The sequence below is a fragment of the Ctenopharyngodon idella genome, chromosome 9 (genome assembly GCF_019924925.1).
Source record: "Ctenopharyngodon idella isolate HZGC_01 chromosome 9, HZGC01, whole genome shotgun sequence".
NCBI lineage: Eukaryota > Metazoa > Chordata > Actinopteri > Cypriniformes > Xenocyprididae > Ctenopharyngodon > Ctenopharyngodon idella.
Window position 1 is genome coordinate 31,943,878 of NC_067228.1, and position 25,622 is coordinate 31,969,499.

General features: G+C 35.7%; 1 protein-coding gene across 5 annotated transcripts in view; it reads right to left on the bottom strand.

Moving 5' to 3' along the window:
- tlk1a (tousled-like kinase 1a) overlaps positions 1-25,622 on the bottom strand; it is a 41,178-nt gene that overhangs the window by 8,777 nt on the left and 6,779 nt on the right. For 2 of the 5 annotated variants that reach the window (XM_051905381.1, XM_051905382.1), the window contains 12 exons: positions 18,320-18,441; positions 15,427-15,498; positions 9,685-9,723; positions 8,756-8,831; positions 8,537-8,580; positions 6,790-6,885; positions 5,076-5,162; positions 4,459-4,551; positions 3,555-3,665; positions 3,136-3,272; positions 2,633-2,821; positions 2,127-2,193 (listed from right to left, as the gene is read on the bottom strand). In XM_051905381.1, coding sequence (XP_051761341.1) covers positions 2,127-2,193; positions 2,633-2,821; positions 3,136-3,272; positions 3,555-3,665; positions 4,459-4,551; positions 5,076-5,162; positions 6,790-6,885; positions 8,537-8,580; positions 8,756-8,831; positions 9,685-9,723; positions 15,427-15,498; positions 18,320-18,441 — 1,133 coding nt within the window. The remainder of the gene's footprint in view (positions 1-2,126; positions 2,194-2,632; positions 2,822-3,135; positions 3,273-3,554; positions 3,666-4,458; positions 4,552-5,075; positions 5,163-6,789; positions 6,886-8,536; positions 8,581-8,755; positions 8,832-9,684; positions 9,724-15,426; positions 15,499-18,319; positions 18,442-25,622) is intronic. The other 3 variants (XM_051905383.1, XM_051905384.1, XM_051905385.1) reach the window with 3 other exon arrangements.

The window sequence follows — 25,622 nt, forward strand, 5'->3', positions numbered from 1 at the left end:
GATGCTCACGTGCCCACTGTTGGCACTTTTGGCAATGGACAGGGGTCAGCATGGGCACCCTGACTGGTCTGCGGCTATGCAGCCCCATACGCAACAAACTGCGATGCACTGTGTATTCTGACACCTTTCTATCAGATCCAGCATTAACTTCTTGAGCAATCTGAGCTACAGTAGCTTGTCTGTTGGATCGGACCACACGGGCCAGCCTTCGCTCCCCACGTGCATCAATGAGCCTTGGCCGCCCATGACCCTGTTGACGGTTCACCACTGTTCCTTCCTTGGACCACTTTTGATAGATACTGGCCACTGCAGACCGGGAACACCCCACAAGAGCTGCAGTTTTGGAGATGCTCTGACCCAGTCGTCTAGCCATCACAATTTGGCCCTTGTCAAACTTGCTCAAATCTTTACACTTGCCCATTTTTCCTGCTTCTAACACATCAACTTTGAGGACAAAATGTTCACTTGCTGCCTAATATATCCCACCCACTAACAGGTGCCGTGATGAAGAGATAATCAGTGTTATTCACTTCACCTGTCAGTGGTCATAATATTATGCCTGATCGGTGCGTTATATTATATTATATTATATATATATATATATATATATATATATATATATATATATATATATATATATATATATATATGTGTGTGAAGAGTTTGGTTCCAAAACGCGATAAACGCCATTTTAAAAAAAAAATTGAGTTTCCGCCAAAATCAGTATTGTATCTGGTCGGTATTGAAAAGTCATTTATTAATTTTGCGCAAAATGCGATATCTGTCGTGTCATTCTGTCATGTTTTCTCCCTTTCTTTCCAAAACGCAACAAACGCCAGTCTCCCTTCTCTGCAGAATGTGATACATCCGCTCAACCAATCACAGCGCACCATTCCACGCACTGTAAACAGTATTGGTGGTGCTCTGAATACACCCGGCATCCTAGTTTTCCTTATCTGCTTTGTACTTTGTGATCAACAAAAACAGAAAAATGAATAATTTTGACGGCATTGATGAACCTGTGGTGGTTTCTGCAGTGGAGAAGAAACGTAAGTCATCGAAATGTAATCATTTACGTGAGGAGATTAAGAAGAGGCACTCGAGTCGGGAGGAGGAAAAATGCCGACTGTTGCTTGTTCCACGACAGCATCAAACTTCTGTCACGGTCCCCAAAACTGAATTATGGTTTTTAAAAGCCGTTTTTAATACCAATGTACTCTGTAAATGTGTTTTTTCTAACCGTGTGGTGGTGCCAGATACTCTTTAATCGGTAATGACAAACAGAGACATAATTCATTTATATCATTAACAAGATGACTCGTTGAATTCATTTTGGGAGCGACGGCTGAATGTATTTTTAGTCAAATGCCTGTATATAAGATTAGTATTTGCAAAGTTCAGAGGCTGTCATATATGTGAATCAACTTACTTTGTTGTGTATTTTCAGTATGAAAAATAACTTTTATATTGATGGATTAATTGCATTTTGAAAAAAAAGTGTCATGGATTTATTGCATTTTGGGAAAAAAAAAATCCAATAAACCTTTTAAAATCAAAATGTAGATTTGAATTTTTAATGTTTTTATAACCAAAAGATGCTATGTGAAAGTTTGAAACAGAAAATAGTGGTTTTCATCTTGCCACTTTCTTGGTAAAGAAAACACGTTTTTACTCAAATTAATCAAAATGGATTTATAGCGTTTTGGAACCAAACTCTTCACACACACACACACATATATATATATATATATATACACACAAATAGAACAGTTATTTTAAACAGTGATATTTCACAAAATTACTTTTTTTATATATAAAATAAATGCAGTTCTGGTGAGCATTGGAGACTTCTGTCAAAAACATTAAAAATCTTACCAACCCCAGACTTTTGAACAATTTTAAACAAACAATATTATGGTGAAGGAACTTCTTTTTCATCCCTATCATTAAAAAGCAACTTAAGTAAATTAATAAATTCTGGCGCCTTTATAATTGCACATCAAAAGATGACTTCTAATGTCTTTACACTGCAGAAAGAAACATCTTTTCTTTTTCAAATGTTTTAACATGTTCTGAAATGCAAGAGGATCTGAATAATACAGGAGCCACAGAGCTTATGCACTGACCTTTTTGAGATGGCCAAGTCTCAGTTTGAAGATCTCCTCCTGCTCATGGTACTCAGCTAATGTTAGCCTGCAGGAACATCAGAGGAACAGGACTTAAAAAACCTCTGCACATGTAACTGGGTTAGAGTTTGAAAATCACATATAAAGCTATTTTTCATATTGTTCAAAAGAACTGTCTTCAAATTTACATTTGGCTCCTAATAAATCTATACACTATAAACAATATTTTAGCTTTAAATTAATTAAACTTCAGATGTAAATAATTTATATTTCTCTACAAAGCTATTTTCAAACATTTAAACAGAATTATTTAGATCAAGAAGTTAAGATAATCAGAAACGTGTCAGTTAAATGTGTCCAAACTTTTGACTGGTAGTGCATATTCTTGGTACATCTGCTTAAGGATCATTTCTGGCAAATTATATCAGAGATATGTTAGTGATGCATGCAAAACATGATAGCCGTTTTGTGTGTTGTACATTGTGGTCATTTGTCACATCACTCACAGCTGTGGAAGGCTGGGTTTGAGGAAGGGGTCGTTCTCGGAACCGTTCACAGCCTTGGTCTTTCGTTGTTTCGGCTCAGAGTTGGTGCTGGGCGACTGTGAGCTGCTGGCTGATGGTGGTTTTCTCTTAGCTAACAGTTTCCTCTGTCTCTCGATTTCTTCACGTTGTTGAATGATCCATTCCTGCTGTCTGCATAAAACAGACAATAAAAACAGTTTGTATTTTGTACTTAAATTCTGTAATCAAGTGAAATCTGCAATAGACCTGCAGATCTACAAGAGACTTAAGGCCCGCTCACACTAAGAACGGTAACAATAGAGACAACTATAACAACTATATTTGCATCCACACCAATGGATGATACGAATCAAGTTATCATAGTGCACAGATCACCTGTGTTCACACATGCAGAATAGTGCATAATTATACGTAGGCTACAGAGGATTGTATTAGCATATGTGCTAACACGGAAGTATACTTTAGCCTTATGCTGTCAATCTTACTTGACAAGGTTCTGGAAGGCGTATCCATCCGTCCACTGCTCTGTAAACGAGGCTCCATGTCTCACAGTGGTGAAATGACCCAAACGCAGTCGATCCTGCATGCTCTTCTCCCGACACGCCTGCTTCTCCTGTGTGCTCTGGACAAAATCACACACTTTCATAAAGATCTGAATCACTTCTTACTCTTTGTAACATTTGGAAAGTATTAAACTTTCAAGTTTTTGCCTAAACAATGGTATTACACAGCAACCGTGTAGGTTACACACAATCATTTTAGATATTGAGGAAATAAGACATGCAAATCCAAACCCACACCCACATATCAAGTCATTTCTACACGTTTACAGGCCAGCAATGGGTACTTTTATTTGTTAGAATGCTAAAACACTGATTTCTTAAATATCACAAGGATTCTTCACCTTCTCAATCAGAAGTTTCTTGCTCATGGTGATGCACTTGTTTAAACGTTCTTTGTACTTTTCTAGAAGCTTTTGTTGTTCGTCAATTTGTCTTCTTAGATCACAGTTTGCCTGTGGAGGAAGAGAAAATGATTTTTTTTTTAAATATATGTTTTCTTTATTTAAAAAAACAAACAAAAAAAAACAAAACAAAAGAAAGGTTAGTGTCAGAATAAGTCTGATGCAACTAAAAAATTTTACAGATTTTTCACATCAAAACCATTTACAGCGAATCCGATTTAAAAAAAAAAAAAAAAAAAAAAGGTTTTGGTACGTGAAAAAATTCAACACCACCATCTTGTCAACACAGTGAAAATGTTCAGACTCTGCTAAAACTGGTTCATTGAAATGTGAAGGTTTGTTTTAAAAATGCTGTGCCAAAAAACAAAACAAACCCTCTAAACTGAACTACTTCAGGGAAAAAAAAAAAAAAGAAAAAAAAAAAATCTAATTTTCCATGTCAAAAATTCCATCTCTCCGTAGGTTTTTAAGAACATATTTAACAAATGATCTGTAAAAATTCTCATGTTTTTTCCCCCCATTGGTTTTCTCGATGTGATATGCGCTTACATGATGAGAAGAAATCTGCATATGTTGACCTCTGACACACCGGTTTAATTCTGTAAACTAAACTTTTGTCATGAAAACAGTGTTTGTATGATTAAATTTATTTTCAGAAATTCTTAAATTTGTATTTTAAAAAAATGAATAGGGAAAATAGTCTGGAAACAAAAATATTTTTCCATACTTTTCCAAATTGCGTAGGAACCCTGTTGTCATAACATCACAAAAATATAATCTGATAAATAATAATTTTTGATGAGATGAATCGTCTCATTTTCTTCCTTCCCATCTCTCCTCTCACCCGCAGCAGATCATCTATCCTGCCCTCCTTCTTCTCCAGGTCCAGGTTCTTATTGCTCTCTATAGTGGCCAGTTTCACCACCGTCAGGTCAGTCTGCAGAACAACAAAATACAAACACATACATTTCAACACAACTACACATTTTCATGACGTTTTATAAATGTGTTAAACTATAGTAATTTTAAATCACAGATTTAATTTGTTATCAGAACAGATTTCACTGTTTTTCTTTTTAATTTATAAACCACATTAAAACAATCGTGGAAACTTTTTACCATCAGTCATTTATTTAAACTAAACAAATGCCTTTTATGTGTAGATTTTATTGTTTTATCATTATCCCAAACAAAACAAAATGGCAAAATAAAATATTTCAATGTTTACGGAAATATTTTTACTCTCATTTCTACCACAACCAACAATTTTTACCCTTAATATAGCTTCCCCCCCCCCTTTTTTCATACTTGTTTAACAAGGAGTGTCAAGTTAACTACAAAAAAAAATAAAAAAATCTCAGATTAATGAAATGATTGTAATCTACTGACAGTTTTATTCTAAGAAGACTGCTAATGAGATTCTTGTTTTTTTGAGTCCAGTGTATTAATGAGCAGACCCACCTGAACACTCTTGACAGCCATCAGTCTAGAAGAAATCACAGAGTCCACAAAACACAGACTGGTGGGAGACGAGCTGCTTTGCCGGGTCTGATCAAATACAAGATTGTACATTATTAGATTCAACTTCGCAGTAATGAGAGGCACAATTAGTCAGTTTGTACTGTGGCTGAGCTGGAACTATACAATTGTTGAGACGTGTGTGTGTATATGTTCCTAAGTAAGAATGGTAACACTTTATTATAGGGAACAAATATAAACTATTAACTACGACTTTTCCCACAATAAACTCCTAATTTACTGCTTATTAATAGTTAGTAAGGTAGTTGTTAAGTTTAGGTATTGGGTAGGATTAAGAATGTAGAATAAGGTTGTGCAGAATAAGGCATTAATATGTGCTTAATAAGTACTAATAAATAATCAATATTCTAGTAATATGCATGATAATAAGCAACTAGTTAAAAGACTCTAAAATAAAGTGTTACTGTAAGAATGTTAGTTGTTTATGTGTGTACATGTGTGTGTGACGTGATTGATTATAATACACAATTACTGAAATAAAGTCAGAGGGAGGCCCCGGTTTCACAGACAGGGCTTAGACTAAGCCAGGATTAGGCCTTAGTTCAATTAGGGCATTTAAGTAGCTTTTATAAATGTACCCTAGAAAAAAACATTACTGGTGTGCATCTTTAAACAAAACATTATGGCACTGACATATTTTAAGATATGTCAGTACAAGTTGCTTTCAGTTAAAACAGCTCAAACATGCATTTTAGTCTGGGACTAGCTTAAGCCTCGTCTGTGAACCGGGGATAAGATTTACAACAGATTTAGTCGACTAAAATCTAACAGTGAGGAAATCAACAAAAATAAGAACAAATAAATGCAGTAGAACAAAGATACAAATGAAATAAACATTGCTTTAAGTTTGTCAGGTAGATCTAACAGTAGTATTTAGGTTAGAAATCTACCTACTGTCACTTTAAGATACACATCCCATTTTCTCCCAACTGTTTACGTTCACTTAAGACATAACTGACCGTCTGTCAGAGAGGCGGCTTTATTTCTATGTGCGCGCACAGAAATCCCAAACAGAGTTCTCTTTCGCGTCTTCTTGTGCTTGAATAGTTTAAAATTGCTTTATTGTTTAAATTGGCAAAACACGTGCAAATGTGTGATCATTTTTTGTCAACTCCTTCAACTGTCCTGGGTCACTGTGCAGTCCTTATTGTCGAGCCCTGTATTGTATTGTAAATTTTTTTGTGTTTTCCTGAAGACTGCCGCTCCACACAGTTTACAAATTGTCTTGTTTTCCTTGACATCAAATGTGAAATTTATCCATATGTCTGATTTTCTCTTTCTCACAGAAGTTGACATTTTTAAACGTTTTATAAGACATGCAGCAACTGTATGCCATCAACCCGCCAGGTAGATCAGTACGTTACCATTCAAATGTGCGCATCTAACCTCCCTACTATGCAAAGAGATTAATTGTGAGTAAATCTCTTCCCAAATCATCCCTTCCTAACATTTTCATCTTGTTCTTTTTCATTGATGAAAAGGTCATCATAGTTTTTGTCATCAAAACCTGGTATTTGTTTAGTTATCGTCTCATTTTTGTTAGTAAAAAATGTTGTTGATGAAAACTATGATGAAAATTATTCATCAACTAAATGAACACTGCACTGCAGGGTCAGAAAGAGAGTGTGTGACATACGCTTGATCCTGGTGCAGAATGGGAATGTGAGTTCTGGGGTGAACGGATGACAGGCGGTAAACCTCTTACTGGACTGGACCCATTACCACCCTGAAACTACAGAAAGGAGGAAACAAAGAAATCATATCACTTGAAATTATGATCTACGCAAGCACATCTAGACACCACTCCACTTAACACCATATGAAGAGGAAGTGGAGAAAAAAATGTGCACAAACCTTCGAGCTCATGTGTATCGTCAACACATGAGGTTTTAATGTGCATAATATCAATGAGATTTGAGATCTGCGGCAGAAGGTAAGATGTTCAGAAGACTTGAAATTTATTGCACAAGTTTTTTTTTTTGTTTGTTTTTTTGGGGGGTTTGACAGCCACTGATCATTGTATGCTTTCACTGCATGGAACAGAGCAGCTTGGACATTGTGTTAAATTTTAGCTTTTGTTTTGACAATATTAAGTTTAACACTGTTTAATCATTGTTCTGTTTGTGCATCCCAATATAGCAAAATTGACTCAAATTTGGATCAGACCCATGGCAGAAAGGGAGTGAGCTCAGGAAAGCTTGTTTGAAAATAATTAAAATATGAATTTGTTGGTAGCACAAAAAAAAAAAAAAAAAAAATCATACATTACTATAGACAAAGACAGAATCAAATTAAAAATTCCATTACCATTTTCAATAAATGTAATTTTACTAATAATAAACTGTTGTTCTTACTGTGTCTGACTCATCAGTTTGTGTTATTCTAAGGAAATGAAAAACCTTTCATTAATTAAATGTTTCTCCACCTCTAAAATGACTTTTGATGTAACCAATACTGCTAGGGTGGAAAAATAATATTAATTGTATTTATTAAAAATAATACTTTTCACAGTCCAATCAAATCACGAATAAAATCAAGTCTACCCTACATTATTTCCTTCCAAATTTTCTGTTTTGCTTGAAAAAAAAAAAAAAAAAGTTGAATATACTACAAATGCAGTTTCAAATTTTTAACCCTCTGGTGCTGCTCGCGTGGAGGTCAAAAATGAGTTTTTTTAATATTATTTTTTCAATTAAATGAATGTACTACATTTTAGTTCGATAATTTTTTTATTTTTTTTATTTAATATCTTGTATTTAAGGGGATTTTATAGTACTAAATTATATTTATGGAAAAAAAAGGTATAGAAACTTAAGTTTATTATGGAAACTGCTTAAAAACACCATTTTAAAATTGTATATGAAATACATATTCTCCAAAACATGTTTTACTCTAAAACTTTGAGAAAATCAAAGCCATGAATCTAAACAAGCTGTGTTCCAAATTTGAGGTTGAGATCTCAAAAAATTAGCTTTCAGTAAGATTTCGTTTGGGCGCAGTACCAAACGTTTCCAATAGATGAAATTAGCTTCCCATTCATTTCCAATTCCAATGCGCTCATTTTTGACCACAAACAATACAAGTGTCACTATTTTTTCAGGACCATTTAACCTTTTTGAATCACATCCATTAACTTTTTTTTTGCCACATAGGTGCCAAAACCTTTACCAAGTTTCGTACCATTCCGATGAAGTAAAAAATTCTAAATTAAATAAAAAAAATAAATAAATAAAAATAAAAAAATTTTCAGGTCAAAAACTGACTGAACAGCATCAGAGGGTTAAAATAACATTGTCCAAGTTGCAGTGACTATGTCAGTTCCGCTCTCATGAGGCCAATGCCAAAGATTTATGCTTTCCCTCAAATTACTGGCAGATACTCACATCAAAATAATCACTAATTTTCGGTCCCCGAATGACGGACTTTCCTAGGAAAGAAAAAAAAAAAAAAAAAAAAAAAAAAGACATGATTAAGCATATTAAGCTACATGTAAAGAACATACCAGAGAGAGAGAGAGAGAGAGAGAGAGAGAGAGAGAGAGAGAGAGAGAGAGAGAGAGAGAGAGAGAGAGAGAGAGAGAGAAAAAACACACAAGCATTTACCCTGACTGCTCTCTGATTGGTTGTCAGCTTTTCTCTTCCTGCCCCGTGATGATTCAGAGTGCTTCTTTTCAGGAGTCTATAAATGAGAGATATTACATTCATACACTATTTGTTATGAATTTATTCAGGTCTTATTTTGCACTCGATGCACGATAACGCTGGCCTCAGCAAGCACTGAGCACCACATTTAAATTCATAGTCTCCTGAGAGCAAATCGCACAATCTTTGAATATCAGCTCTGAGTAAAACGAGACGTATTGTGTGTCTTCAAACAGTATTTAATGACTCTTGAGTCTAAATGACTCTAAGAATATCTCTAATGTGAGAGTGCATAATCCGGGGCCTGGACCAATAATCACAGTCTATTTTCTCCCTCACTAGGGAAAGGATGCAGAAATATCCTGCTCTTTTCAGCACAGACAAAGAGGGGTGTGCTGCCAAGGGCATCTTTGCATTCTGAGCAGAGAGGAGTTCTCGCGCACTGGCTTGGACTGAAACCTCCACATCTGCCACCAAACTCCAGCACAGATTTTGATACCCACACACCAATATTACACTATTAAGTGATAAACTGTGTCCTACACATGCAGTTAATGTCTAAAAAGAAACGCTGCCTCATCTATATGTTGATTAAAATGCTAATCTCCTTATAGCTGAGAAACAGAGAGAGGGTTTCCAAAATAGATGTGGTTAAACTCCGCCCTGTATATTATACATAGTTCTTTCATGTTAATTTCTCAATCTTCTCAAAGCTTAATTTGAGGTTATTGTAGAAATGAAACACTCATGTGGGCTAGACCAGTGCATTTTTGGAAACCACATCATATCCCTCCAAAGAGAGGACTGTCGATTTGACTGAACGAAGAGCCTCCAAAAGCATCATTTATGTCTCTATTCAATTCTCACATGACCGGGACAGAGAGACTTACTGAATACGCAGGAGAACTTCCTCTTTTCCCATCTGATCCCTGCAACAAAGAAAGAGGAAGACAGAATGAGAGGAGAGGAAAAGAAAAAAGAAAAACAAAAGCAATGAAAGAAAAAAGAGAAAAAATAAAAAAATAAAATGGTATAAGGAAAAATGAGAGAATGTAAAGAAAAAATAGGAAAAGGAAGAAAGAAAAAGAGAAAGATAGGAGAAAATTAAGGTAAAAAGAAAAGGAAAAAGGAAAGAAATGGGAAAGGAAATGAGAAAAGGAAAAAAGGATAATGAAAAAAAATTAAGGAATAAGGATATGGAGAAAATGAAAGGAAAAGAAAAAGATAAAATAGAAAGAAAATAGAATAAGGAAAAAGAAATGGGAAGGAAAGGGGAAAGGAAATGAGAGAAAGTGAAAAGGAAATGGAAAACAACAGAAAAATGAAAAAATGAAAGCAAAAGACAAAAAAAAAAAAAATCAAGGAAAATGATAAAGAAAAGGAGGAAAGGAAAATGATAGGATAAGGAAAAATTAAAGGAAAGGAAAAGAAAATGAGTGAATCAAAAGGAAAACAAAAACAAAGGAAAATATCAGGAAGAGGAAAATGATAGGATACGGAAAAAGAAAAAGAAATGAGATAAAAGGAAAAAATAGGAAAAGGAAGAAAGAAAAGGAGAAAGATTAGGAGAAAATTAAGGTAAAAAGAAAAGGAAAAAGGAAGGAAAAGGAAAAAGGAAGGAAAGGGGAAAGGAAATGAGAGAATAAAAGGGAAAGGAAATGAGAGAATAAAAGGAAAAGGAAAAAAGGAAAATAAAAAAATAAAATGAATGAATAAAGATAAGGAGAAAATGAAAGGAAAAAGAAAAAGAAAATGAAGGAAAATAGAATAAGGAAAAAGAAATGTGGAATGGGAAGGAAAAGGGGAAAGGAAATGAGAGAAAGTGAAAAGGAAATGGAAAACAAAAGAGGAAAAGGATAAAGGAAGTGAAAAATGAAAGCAAAAGGAAAACAAAAAGACAAAAAAAAATCAAGGAAAATGATAAGGAAAATGAGCAAATGATAGGAAAGGAAAATGACAGCATAAGGAAAATGACAGGATAAGGAAATTCAAAGGAAAGGAAAAGAGAATGATAGAATCAAAGGAAAACAAAAACAAGAGGGAAATATCAGGAAGAGGAAAATGAAAACGGAAGGAAAAGGATATGAGATAATGAAAGTAAAAGGAAAACAAAAGAGGACAATATAAGGAAAGGAAATAAATAAAAGGAAAAGGTTAAAGAAAAGTATTAAGCAAAAGGAAAGGAGAAGGAGAAAAAGGAAAGTGTGTTTAGATGCGAGTGAGTCAAGAGCTGCAGACTCTAGGACTGAGGCTGGTGTTTATAATTAGCCCTCAGTGACAATGACAGAATGTCACGGTGGCCCTAACGAGCCGGCACAGGCTGATATTGATGTTCTGCACGCTCCAAACTGGCACTTTTGGGTCACAATGGCCACAAGCTCAGAACAAGCAACATAAAGAAACACATCCGCCATCAGAGAAAGTCTACCACCACTGCAATACAATTACTAAAGCTCAAATAATAAGAGCCTACTGAGAAACAAAGGCAAATATCATTCAAAGTATCAAAAAAACAAAAAAACAACCAGATAACAATCCATGCTGTCGGTCTTCATTTGATAGAAGCTACAGAAGGCACTTCTGCGCATGAAATGTTCTGAAACATAAAGATTACATAATCTTCATTCCTGTCACTGAAAACGTAAATCCTTGATTATATTTATATATATATAATATATATATATATATATATATATTCAAATCCATCATGAATATGCAAATCATCCTGCATTAAATGAGTCATGTGCTTCAGGCTGCAGGTGTTGGAGGCTGTGATTAGTGTTCAGGGGATTATGGGTAATCTAGTGTATATAGTCTGAGGTGGGGCTATAATGGAGGTTTTGGTGCTGTATTGGGTGTATGTGGTAATTTGAGTGAAAGTCTGACAGTGGTGTGTGTGTGTCAGCTCTAATGCAGTGGGAGTATGTGTGTGACAGGTGTGTGTGTGTGTGTGTGTGTGTGTGTGTGTGTGTGTGTGTGTGTGTGTGTGTGTGTGTGTCTACAGTATCTAGGTGTCTGACATCTGGCATAATAAGCAGCTCACAGCCACATGAGAGGAGTTTATTCTCAACCTCCCAGTTCACTTTCTCTCTCCCTTCATAACTCGCTTCATTGGCTTCCTCCTTCTCTTGTTCTGATTTATGTCACAGCAGGTGTGTAGTGCAGGGGGATGGGAGGACAATTCATCTTACTATGATGCTTCATGTGTGTGTGTGTACATGTGTAGTGCTTTGCCTGCTGATGGTTTAACTATTGGGGGTTATGACAGATGCCAACCCAGCTTGAGTCTGCTACAAAACCTAAACACACACACACACACACACACACACACATAAGAGTGACACAGCATCCTCCATGAGGCAGAAGCACATACAGAACTAGAGCTTCATTACAGGGAACATTTCCCATCGGCCTGAGTCACACACTCACACACCAGCATCAATTTCTCTGTAACGCTTTGATTCAAAGAAAACACAGCAGAACGTCTCTGCGCCATCTGCTGAACTATGAACCGAGTTATTAACAACAGCTTTCATCAGGACTCAACCGTGAGCAGTTTAGACAAAGCATATCCATTACAGATCCCAGTTTGGAGCAAATGCTTCAGTGCATCAATTAACTGTTTACTGATCTATTTATTTCTTTGTCATTCACAGTCCTTTTTGATAAGAGCTGTACAGATACAATCACATACATTGTGATTCAGAAGCTTCCAGTGTAGACAGCTTCACTGATTATAGTAGGAGTGCCACACTTCTTGCATGGCAAGAAGACACCCACAACACAAATGCCTACACGGAAATAAGCATCCTGAAGGTTGATTCACATAGGGTTGTCAAAAGTACCGACTTCGGTACCAAGTCGGTACTGAAATTTTAAAAATGTGACGATACTAGATTTTCCCTCTAGCATTTTGAGCACTGTTGAGCGATTGGCCATTGTGTTTACACACATCAGATATGTCTGTGATCGGCTACAATGATCATCGCTTCAAACACGTTGTAAATAGACATCTGTTCCCCGAGCGCTTACACAGATACACACGGGAGCTTTTGAAAGCAGGCGTCTATCAGCAGATCCCTAATATATCCGCTGATAGATGGATCTGCTGATAGACGCCTGCTTTCAAAAGCTCCCGTATATGTATGTGCTGCCAATAACGTACCTAAAAGCTGTCAATCAACTATCAGACAACAGAAGAACAACACATTGTCTCTCACACACACACACACACACACACTATAGACTTGCGTGGCATATAATAGAGATGTTAAAATTAGTGTTCACATAAGTGCCTTCATTCAGGCTGTTCACAATATGTTATAATGCTTTTAGGCAGCCTGAAATCATTGTCTTGAGGTAGGCTTGCTGCAATAGTCATTGTTACCGGTGTTCAGCCACAACATCGGTATCATCACTTGCCCACCACGGCACCGCCCCCAGTGTCGTTTTGATTTTTTAATAGTAATAAAAATCATTTAGTCCAGTTAGAGAACAGACACTACAATTAAAAACTAAATGTGTCTGCTCAATTCAATGTTAGCCGAACGAGAGTTGCAGCACAGATCAGTAGCAGGAGTCAGATTTCACCTCACTTTGCCCATTTAGCCTCACTGACAAGACAACGGTGGAAGATTTGGTTTCAAAGTGAAATGTAAAAGCGCCCATTTAAGCGAGTTTGTCATTGTACTGTTTTGTTGTTGTGTTTTTCATTAAGAATAATAATTGAAACCACAATTCAAGCAATAGCCGCTCCTGAATTGCCGCTAACCTGAAAGTAAAATGCGCACGGTCATTCATAATGGTGTGTGTCCACTGGCGCAGAGCAGGCGTTTTCAGTTAATTCCTATGGAAGCTCAACTCCTATAGAAATTAATTGAAAAGGCTTGCTCTGCTGCGCACTGTTATGAATGGTCGTGCGGCCTTGTGCATTTTACTTTCGCTTTCGACATTTCCAACTAGGCCAAGTAACTACTTTCCTTAAAAGTATAGTTCACCCAAAAAATAAAATTCTGTCATTATTTACTCAACTTCATGTTGTTCCAAACTCTTTTGTTCATATCTACAACACAAATGAAATATTTTTAAAGAAATTGCAGAGATTTCTATCCTTCCATTGAAAGTTCACTGCACTTAAATTTTGATGCTTCAAAGAGACTGTAAAAAAGTCTTCTGAAGAGACCTGATCACTTTGTGATGAACAGATTTAATTTCATCAAATATGGTAAGAAAAAAAAAAAATTCAACCATATTTGCTTGACATAAGAACAAATGTCATTAGTTCTTGCAGATTAAGCAAGCACGTTTGAGCTTGTTTACTATATTTGATGTTAATGATGAAAACAAATCTGTGCTCAATGTAGGGCTGCACAATCCTGAAGAAAAATGGTATATTCGATAACTAGTTAATGCGATATTCGATACGATAATGCTTTAAGTATGTAAAATAAATTTAAAAAAAAAACCTGAAAATTATATAAACCAACATACATGTTTCACATTTTTTGTGAGAAGAAGGCATCCCTACAACTTCCGAAAGTGAACAGCAGAGTTTTACTGTAGCATTACATAAAACGTAAGTGTCATTTTAACGTCAGTGTAACCCAGAGGGGTTTAGGGTTTCAGGCAGGCTTACATTAGGTTTATTTAACAACAGAAATTAAATCAAATGTAAAAAAAAAAAAAAAAAAAACACTGCTTAGTCTTCACTGTATGAATAAAATATATACTGATTTTTATTAAAGCTACAAAAGTGATTCAGTCAAGAGCAGTGAGTGATTTTCTCTGTCTGTTGTTGATTAATTAACATTAAGCACACAGATGGAAGAAGGTTTATTAGGCTGCTATCACTTTAAGAGCTGCACGGATTCAATATATTGTTACACAGTTTCTTTATCAACTGTTTAGTCCACTTAAGACATAACTGACTGCGTTTACGTGAATACTCACCAAGACAGGCATTTTGACAATTTTGTGTGTATTTGGCCATATAAGCTGGAGAAGAGAACTGAATTCGGGATCATGCGCTGTCCGAGAGGCAGATTTCTGTGCGCACAAGTACTTCATGAGTTAAATGCTTACTGGATTTAATAACATTAGGCATGTCACATGTATGTAACAGTCACGTGTCCAGTCTACTCTCTGCGGCGACTAATATTTGGACTTTTTGTAATCTTTTGGAGTATTAAAGTCATGCATTTATCACAAGCCGTTGCGATATGCATATCATCATATAAAGCATTTGTCTCACATCAGATTAAACTGCTTGATTCATATGGATTACATTTATAATGTCTTGATGAACTTTTTAAAAGTCTGCAACCAAAACTTTCAAATGGACAGACAGATATCTCTCTGGTTTCATTAAAATGATCTTCATTTGAATAATATATCAATATGAAACAAATTATTGTTGATATATTAAATATCAACTGATTAATCAGTCAGGGCAATAACATCAGTCTATCACTAACTGTAAGTAATCATTGTGTTAATGTGTATTGTAATATAATATCCAGCATTACTTATTTTCCACTGAATATTCTGTTTGGAAAAATGTCACATTATATAACAGGCATTTGGTTTAAAGGTGTTTGTACAATCATACAGAAGTAAACTGAAGCACTACTCACCTCTGACTCTTTATCACTGGAGGAGCCCAGACTACCAAAACTGTGATTGGAGCATTCGTTGTTTGTCAAGGTCTGTACAGGAGAAACACATTTACATGAATCAATGCAGATGAGCCAGCTGAGAGTAAAGGCCGATGAATATGAGGTATTCATGCAGCAGGTGTTATGAATTAATGATTTGACAACTTCAAGGAGAGGACAGTTGTATAAGCAAGAATACATCAAACAGCAAAAGAGAACTGTGTGTTTTAGAGTGAGGTCCACTGTAACCTGACATGAACCTCACGGTCAGAATGTCCTCCTTTTCAGAAAAATATTTATTCAAAAAGCTCATTATGAAAGTAGGAAGACATTGAGTCTGTTCCACGAACATTTGAAATGCTGCCTTATCAAGCAGAATCTAGAGGAAAGAAGCCACATCTGCATCCAGTGTTTGTGTAACATCCTGTCTAGTGCAACTGTAATTGTCAATATATGCCTACCGGTTTCAGAGCGAAGTGGGGCATTCACACATCTGATATCATGAGCTGCATGTGTGTAAATGAACACAGTGCTGAGCTTCACTCTGAAGCCGACAGTACATGTTTTTATTTCCCAGCAACCCATTCAAATAAAAGCTTGATTACAATTTGAAAATGAAGAACTTAAGAGGTAAATATTAGTACTGTAATTTTACAGTAAAGTAATTACTCTGTTTTTCTTTTTACTGTAAAATAGTGTTATTACAATGTATTTATTTTGTTTAATATTTTTATTTTTAATAAATCACAAAATCATAATTATTATTATTTTATATTCATACTGAATTGGTCAAAACAGTGGAAATGTTCCCTATGAAAACTCAAGTAGAGAGATTTTTTAAACCAATTTTTTCAACATATGAAAAAAAACGTTGATACAATTTTCACTCCGAAACTTCACAAATTATTACAAATAAGTAACACATTGAACTAAACATTAAAATTTTGATTTAGAAAGACTGAAATAGTAATGTCTTGTAAAACACACTCCAATAATCATACTTTTCTGTGAAGCTTTTCTTAAATCATTTAACCCTTAAAAGATTTAATTTTTAAAAGTCTTTAGAGTAAAAAGTAACTTTTAGCTTTTTTAGTTTTAGGCCTAATTATTTATATTTTCTATGTAGATGCACTCCAACAAAACCACCTCACTGACTCTAGAATGATTAGTTATTTCAAGACATCTGGTGATTTTTTTTTTTTTTTTTAATACCACAATATATATCAAAGAAAAACAAAATATTGCAATTTCAGTTTTGTCCAATATCCTGTCTACTAACATGCCTACATTCTTCAATGTTTTTCAAGGCAAGGTAATAGAGACAGGAGCAAGGATCCCCGATACAAAATTATGTGAAACAGAGCTACATATTGAGCATAGAGCCTTTGATATTAATAGAAACCAATGATAGTTATATTATGTTAAGACAGTAGATTAGAACTATGCACGTTATTGTTGCACATGCATCATTGTCTATATATTACTTTTCAATGTTGAAATTGACATTCATGCATAACAAGCATATATCATGTAATAAAAATCAATTCATTAGTTGTTCACAGTTGTTGTTAATTATTTTAATGGATTCGCAGAGTCATACATTACTGTCAGATGGACAATTAAGAATCAAATCACTGAGCATCTGAAATTAGTGAAGGTTCTCTAGTAAAGAGCAGATGTAATGAGTAGCAACAGCTCCACCATAACAAGAACAGCAATGTAGAGTGAGACAGTTAAATTTACTTACAAGTCATTATCTTTACAAATAATTGGAATGGAATATCAAAAATATATTGATACAAATATCTTTCTGTAAATCTATTAGTCTGCATTTACATTGCACGTATCTATTTTGACATGCTGTATTTTTGTCCCCTGCTAGTGATCACTGTCAATTGCAATTAGTGTGTTTATTATAATTAGTGTAATTATTATGTAGATGTCACTTCTGAAATTTTGCAGTGTGTAATTGGCAGTCTGTCCTCTTAGCAGCATTAAAAAAATAAAACTTTTGTTCAGTGAATTATATATAGCCTTGAAAGCGTGCAAATACCGCTCCCTTTACAATCACAAAAAAACTGTCACTCATGTCAGTTCGCGATCTCACAAAGTTCCATTAAAATCAATAAAGTTGTCTACACTGCATAATGAATCTCTTACTTACATTGTGTCTTTGTTAATGAGAGGATTCACAAGCGTGCAGAACTGAACAAAAACTCTGGCGTTTAGAGCAGTGAGTGGATTGAGTAAATTAAACACCTCTGATTGGCCATTGTGTTCAAGAGATCAACAAATATGCCTGTTATTGGCTACATTTCTCACCGCTGCAAAAACACATTGTAATAATAAATAGAAACATTTGACATTTTCCAGAGAACAAACACAAAAACGCACTGGAGTGTTTGCCAAATCCGTTTCGCCAGTATGATTTTATTACAGTATTAACTGAGGATGCTCTTGCTTTCATTTAAAGGTGCTTATATTTTTTGACTTTGTGATATTTAAAAAAAGGTTTTAATTTAACAAAAATTATTTGTGATTAAACATTAATTGGCAGACCCCCTACAGTACCGCTGCGGACCCCCAGTTGAAAACCCTTAGTCTATGATATCCCACAAGCCTGTGTGCACAGTTTGGTGAATAAAAATGTCTGAAGAACCAGTTGAAACAAAAACCTTTACAAATGTAGCCTTTTTCTTATGACTCTTCCTACCAAGAAATAAGAATTATAGTCAATATTTGCTTAGTGAGCTCTAAACCTTCCTTGAATTTGTGCCTTTCATACAAAACGCTACCTTCTCTTTCACATATAGCCATTATCTGCAAAACTTGTGTTTGAAATAACATTCCGGTGATAAACTCAGCCACTAACTTTGGTTCCTCCGCTAGCGCTGCCAGTGCTGCCCACTGTGTTTCCACTGACTCCGCCCAGAAATCTGGCCTCCAGCAACTCCTGCCGGCGCGGGTCCAAACTGTGCAGCTCCTCCATAGCACCTGTGTGATAGCACACATACACATGCATATATAGGTCACTCTAGAGGTTTGTAAACTGTGCTCACTTCAGAAAAAAAAAAGCATATGAGGTCACATCTAACAGTCTCCTGGGTCATGTGTTCACAAACACACAGGTACAGCATTCCCCAGAGCTTACACAGCACTCAAAACTAGATCACAAACAGGTTAAACCTCAATCAGAGACAAAAAAATATCCAGTGTTATTCAATCAAATAGGCTACATTTATCCTAGTGTGCTTACAGATATTAAGAATATCACGACAAAAAGCCATAAATGGTTAAAGGCTGCATTAAAATACTATGATGACATACCAGCAAAATCATGGATCACACAGAATTCAATTGATTGCATCATTCTGTGGTAGCAAGAAAAGCATGTCTTATTTTTCATTTTTTTCCATGTTTATTCCCAGATGTTCCTCTTTCAAAGCATTTTAAACATTAATACTTCCATATATCTGATCTTTTAGCACACACAAAAACTTGGTCTATTTATAAAATATGTGCAAAAAGAAGGTCTGTGTAAGTATTTCATGAGTAGTCACAATTCTGAAGACAGCTACTAATTATATATTATAATCTACATCATGTAATAAAAAGTCATTAAAACTAAGAAACAGCACAAAATTATGATTATTTTACGATCTCATGAACTTCACATTGCATATTAGAGTTGCATGAGCAATGTTTCTTGGCCATGTCGCAGCTGCTTGACGGTATGTTAAAGGGTGCATTAAAGTTTGTTGCTAGAATGATTTTAGCGGTCAAAAGGCCAACTGGATAGAAAAAAAGGCTGGACACGGCAACATTTTGCTAACTTTTAATGATAACAGAACAGCAAAAAAAAGTGAATGGAAACTTGGCTTATGATAATGAGAAACAAATTTAGTCAGGTGTGCTCAAACTTTTGAGAGGTAATGCATGTGCAAATGGTTTTTACATATTATTTAGACAGAAATTCTTTCTTCTTATGTTTTCTATGGAGAAGTCACAGATCTATAAGAGCATGTATATTGACATGCATTGAGGAAGACTATAGGGAAATGCTGCAGCACTCCCAACACAAGCACATTAAAACTGACATTTGAACAAAAATACCATTGTTCGAATGATTACTGTCTCTGCACACCCACCCCATCCCTCTTCACCACTTTTTTCCTTCAATCGCCCACTTCCTCCTGCTTTTCACTCCTTCCTTCGTCCTCTGTTCTCTTCTGCTCTCTCTATCGGCCCCTGAGGCATGATGGAGCGAGTGTCGCTGTGAGGTTTCTCTGGGCGTTCTCGTCCGGGTGGGCTCCTCAGGGCTCACCCTGCTGTCATTATCTCTATCTAATGAGCCGCCATTATGGCTCTACTCCAAGCACAGCAGCTCAGTGCAGGAATCACATAGGAGCTCTACCACAGGGAAATACTGGTATACTGCTGAGAGTAGACCGAGAAAATCCATAACAGTTAATTATAAGGTGAAACTTGCATATTGTTGAGACCGCAATATTACCAAAAATACCCAGACAATTGCACGGTTTCAAAATCTAGTGAGCTGCAATAGACAGAATTGTAAGGCATCAAAGGTATGGTCTTGACGTGAATGCTGGTCCAAAAGTCATCTTCATTACACTGCCAAATTTTAAGGCAACATTGCATATATTGAAGACCATAATGCACTATGTAGTGTTTAAAATTACTTTTGAGGTTCGATGATGGCTAATTTAAAAAGGTATACTTGTATACAGTTCATATAACAATGGGAAAATGTAAGCATTATTCTAAACTGGTGTTGCCAAAAATATTGATTCTTCGATACGTATCAACACTGACATGTCTGAAATGGTTCCAGTACTCATTTTCCACAGTATCGATACACCAATACCAGCTGCGCTTTCTCGCTTTCTTCTCTCTGACAGTGAGTGGACACACCCGCTTCCCCTCACTCACTCGTTTCATTTGCTCCGGTTGAATAGAGTTGGTGTTTCTAAATTTCAGTGCAGGATTGTGCATAATTTTACTGATTCATGAAGGTTTTGTGCTCACACCAAATTATTTCTTTTTTCACGGCTTAATGCGCCTAAACAAATACGTACACAAAATTATGTCAAAATGCCCGTCTTGGTGAGTATTCACGTAAACACAGTCGGTTTGTCTTAAGTTAAGGTAAACAGTTGAGAAAGAAAAAGCATGTGTAACAGTATATTGAATCCAAGCGTCAGGTCTTAAAGTGGTCAGCAGCCTAATATACATGCTGCTGTCTGTGTCATTAATCAAAGAACAAAAGACAAAGAAACGTGGACAACGCAACATAGTCAATGAAGACTATGCAATGTCAGACCTATTTTACAACTGATTATTCAGTTTATTTTTAACCTATTCATCAAATAAAGTTATCGTGTCTTTTCAGTAGACTTGGATTAAACCGCTTGATTCATATGGATTACTGTTACAATGTATAATGTACTTTTTGAAGCATGAAAATATAGTGCTGATAGCGGTTTTTCAGAAATAATTTCACTTTTCTTAAGTTTTGCTTAATGTCTTTTTTGGTGATTTTTCGTGGATGTATGAGGTCAGTTCTCCTCAAGTTTACACAGGTGTCCTAGCAGATTAACCACAGGAATAGAGGATCACATTAACTGTCAACATGATCCATTGACACTGGTAATGTTTAATAGAGTGATGTGATGTTCACAACTCAAATTGTCTCAATACTTTGTCTTCATTTTAAACAGCATGACTCATTTAAAACCTATCAAACATCTTTTTCTGAAATGTCTTATAACGCTGACCAGTAGCAATTATTTACCCTGTAATTAACCAGCAACCACTATTGACATTATTCATATTAGTGGTCAAACATGAGATTCTCTCAACCTTGGTGACATCACATCACTCTAGACGACATTGTCAGTGTCAGATAACATCTTCATGAGTCCTCACATCAACCGCAAACTAGAAAATGAAGCAGCACATGATAACCTCCACTGGGACTTGTCTACACCCTAGAGTCTTTCTTGCACACCAGTGATGCCCAAAACAACACCATACACTCATCACAATAAAATTCACTTCAAATAATTCACATCTTATGACAGAACTGCTAAGAAAAAAAAAAGGGAACAGATAATTCAGTGTTTCTAGCATGTTTGGCACTTCATAGCATATTTAAATGTGTTTCTGGGAGTGAATTACAGTGCAAAGCATGCCATTTCCTGTTGGCAGCAGGTGGCGCTATGACAAACTGAATATTGGCATGTAGATGTCTTCAGGCCAGGACTCTAATAAAACATGTGAAGTTTGGGGCAGATCGGACATTGTAAGCCCGAGTTACAACAACATCCTGTTTCATGGCGAAACATCGAATTTTGTCAGGCCGCCACGGACACGCCCTTTAGCGAAAACTCAAGATCTTCACAATTTAACGTCGCTAAGGCCTTAAGATTAGACTGACCAAATATGATGTTTATCTGATAAAATCTCTAGGAGGAGTTTGTTAAAGTACAATGTCTGGAAAAGGCAAAAACTGCAAAAATCTTGCAGAGAAAATTCAAAATATCTCACTTCCTGTTGGGTTTACAGATTTTTCACCCAGGGACTTTTTGGTAGGTATTGGGCTGTTAAATGTGTCTACTGAATTTCATACTTGTACGTGAAAAGTAGCACGAAGGGCGCTTAATTGAAATGTTGTGGTTCTCGCTATCGAGCCATTTTGCCACACCCAATTCTGAAACCCATATCAGATGTAAATTTTCACCACTTCTGATGCGTGTGCAAAGTTTCATGAGTTTGAGCAAGTTTAGGCCCTCAAAAATGCGATTCATTTTGGAGAAGAATAATTGACTGAGCAATTACAATAGGGTCCTCACACCATCGGTGCTCGGGCCCTAATAAAATGGAGGGAACGTACAAATATAATAAAGAGAGAAATCACAACACCCATGAGACATACAGGATTACATATGGGGACATGGGGAGACAAATGTAAGAGAAATGAATTACAGAGCTACAGAATTATGGCTAGTGTCAGTTTAACACAAACTAAAACACACAAAGATTAATTCACAAGAATGGTGTAATACTAGCGGCGGCTTTTTAATGCTGCAACACATCATAACATAATATCTCCTTTACTAGTTCTGCTCTGTAACTCTTCTAGTCTGCGGTGACACTTCTTGTGACACTTGGACAGATACGTAGAGAAACCTGATAAATGTCACGTCACACGATGGGACTGAGAACACAACATTCATACCTGCAAACTCTGGACTGGTGAAAAAGGTGACGGGGAGGAGGTGGGGGTTGGTGCTGAAGTAGGTTGTGAGAAGGAAGGGGAGATCAACTCTAATACTCATTAATAGGCCTACTATTTTAATTCTTCTAAAATGTATTTGAATAAGCAGTTCTGATTAGGCATGGGCCAGTTACTGGATTCAAGTTATACTGAGGTTTGAAAACTTCACAGTTTCAAAACCACTAAAAATTTTCCGTGATACCGTTCCTGCGATTTGAGCTGTTTTTTAATGTGCAGGAAACCCTCGGGTTTTGTTTAAAGATGCACCAATCGACCGGCCAGGGACCGGAATCGGCCGTTTTGATTATGATTTGACTATGACTGGGACTGTCATATAACATAACATTATAAAGAGAACAATATTGTAATAAAACATTGTGAATTATTTGGGTTTAGTTGCAGTGTTTCAACGCGTTGATCCAGGAAGAGCACGTCCACAACAGGAGTCACACATTCTGAACAGCACGTAACTTAGTTCAAGTTAACTTGTACATTTGCGTCATTTTGTGCAGATATAATTTATAAAATTAGGTTTATTTTGTGTATAATATATATATATATATATATATATATATATATATATATGATTAATCTAATAGAGGATGCGTTTCTTTGAGATAAATAACACTAACAAAGTGCTCCAGTTTACCAGTGTTTATTCAGCGCTTCAGCGTGCGCAGCTCAAACGGCAATGCACGACTAATAACAACTATGATTGGGACTTTCATATTACATAACATTAATGAGAACACTATTTTAATAAATCGTTGTGAACTAATTAGGTTTAGTTGCCATTTTCAGCGTGTTGCTCCAGGAAAAGCTCGTCCACAACAGGAGAACATTCTGAAAATCACGCATCTGAGGAGGTGTTGGTGACAAGTTGTACAAGTCGTTATATTTGATTATTAATAAATAATCGATCAAATCGACTCATTTTACAATCCTACTAGCCCTTTATTTAGATTAAAAACCCTTCTCATTCATTTGGTGAAGAACATGGTGTTTTGAGCACCATTTGCACACCCTGTCAGGCTGTTGACTATATGCCACTGCAGTAGACGCATATTGCAGTATTAAGGCTAACGATTAAATCGATTAATTGATCCGTTAATTTAAATGATGATCGATCATGGGAATTTTTGTAAATTGACATCCCTATTCCTAGCGACACAGGCAATAATGTTGCGCTCTTCTCTCTGACGACGAAGTGACACACACCCGCCTCCTCTCTCTCATTCGTCTCTTTCGTTCTGGTTAAATGGGGCTTTTATTGCACATAATTTTACTAATTCCCACAGGTTTCGCGCTCACACCAAAATGCGCGCACCACTGATCTATATAAGTGGCGCACACATAATCCGCCTCTGAGTCTCAAGTACCAAAATGCTTACTGTGCTTAAATGGTCAAATACAAAATTATGTCAAAATGCCCGTCTTGTCAAGTATTCAGTTAAACAGATTTGGAACGTTAAATAGTTGAGAAATATAACGCAAGTTGTGTAACAGTATATTGGGTCTGTGCATAAACTCTTAAAGTGACAGCAGTTCAATGTTTCTGCTGCTGTCTGTCATGTTAAAGAACAAAAAGAAAATCACTCTCTGCTCTTGACTGAATAAGTTTTCTAACTTTAATTGTAAGCATTAATCTGTATTTAATTTTTACAACGAAGACTGAGTTGAAGTAAAAAAAAAAAAAAAAAAAAAAAAAAATCGGCCAAGAAAATTGGTGCATCTCTAGTTGTGTTGACTCGACTCCCCTCAGACGCAGTGCTTTATTGGCGGTCTTGCGCACAATTCTCAAAACTGCCATTAGATAACACCATTTATCGGTGAATCCGATATTACAAAACTGATACTCTATTATGGGAAAATGCTTAAATATCGGGAAACATATTGGTCGTTCTCTACGAATAATTCCAACATAATTGAATAGTAACACTATTAAACACTATAAAGTCTATCTCTTTTCTCGTCTTGCTCAAAAACACATAAAATACCACTTAATTTCAACATTTTTACACTCTTCATTAAGTACCAAGCAAAGCATGCTGGGAACAGTTTCAATAAAAATAATTCTCGAGTGCTTGGTTGGTTCACATTCGTCCTAAATAATTTAATCTAGTAAACTGCACATTTTAGAGAATTACATTAATTCAAAGCAATTAAAAGTTTAGAAGAGAAACAATTTTGTAGCGTAGATTGCAAATAATATGATGGATTAAATAGAATGTTGCTGTGCTGCCTGAGGCTCAGACCATCAAACAGACGTTTACATACAGCTCTAAAAGTAATGTCTCAAAGGACTAATGTCGCCCACAGTACAAATGTGTTTTATGATGCCTGTTCATAGAGTTTGTGTTTAAACAGCCACAATAAAACATTTATTGCAACCGTGTAAATGATAACTGTTCTGGGGAGACTCCCACCCACTTAGACACCAAATTAAATGAGAGCAGACACTGTTAGTATTGCTTACTTCATAAAAAAGAGATTATTTAATCAGTGTCGCTTAGAAAGAAAAAAAAAGAAAAAAAAAAAACTTTGTGACTTTGTAACAACATGTTACAGTGAAAAGACAAAGAATATCTCAATCCAAATACTCCTAACACAGTTTAGATTACACTTATTTTAAACATACAATGGCCTCAATAAGTATTTGGACAGTTAAGTCACATTTTAAAATTTCTGAATGTTATTGCATCATACATAAAATACCAAAGTAAGTGTAATTTATTTTAAAGCAAGGTAGTACAAAGGTAGTACAAACATGCTTTAAGCACAACAAGTAGTTTATCGTGTAATGTTTGTAATAAAAAACAAATACTGCTCAAAATGACGACAAAAAAAAAATGTAACCGTTTGTCAAATGTTAGTGGAT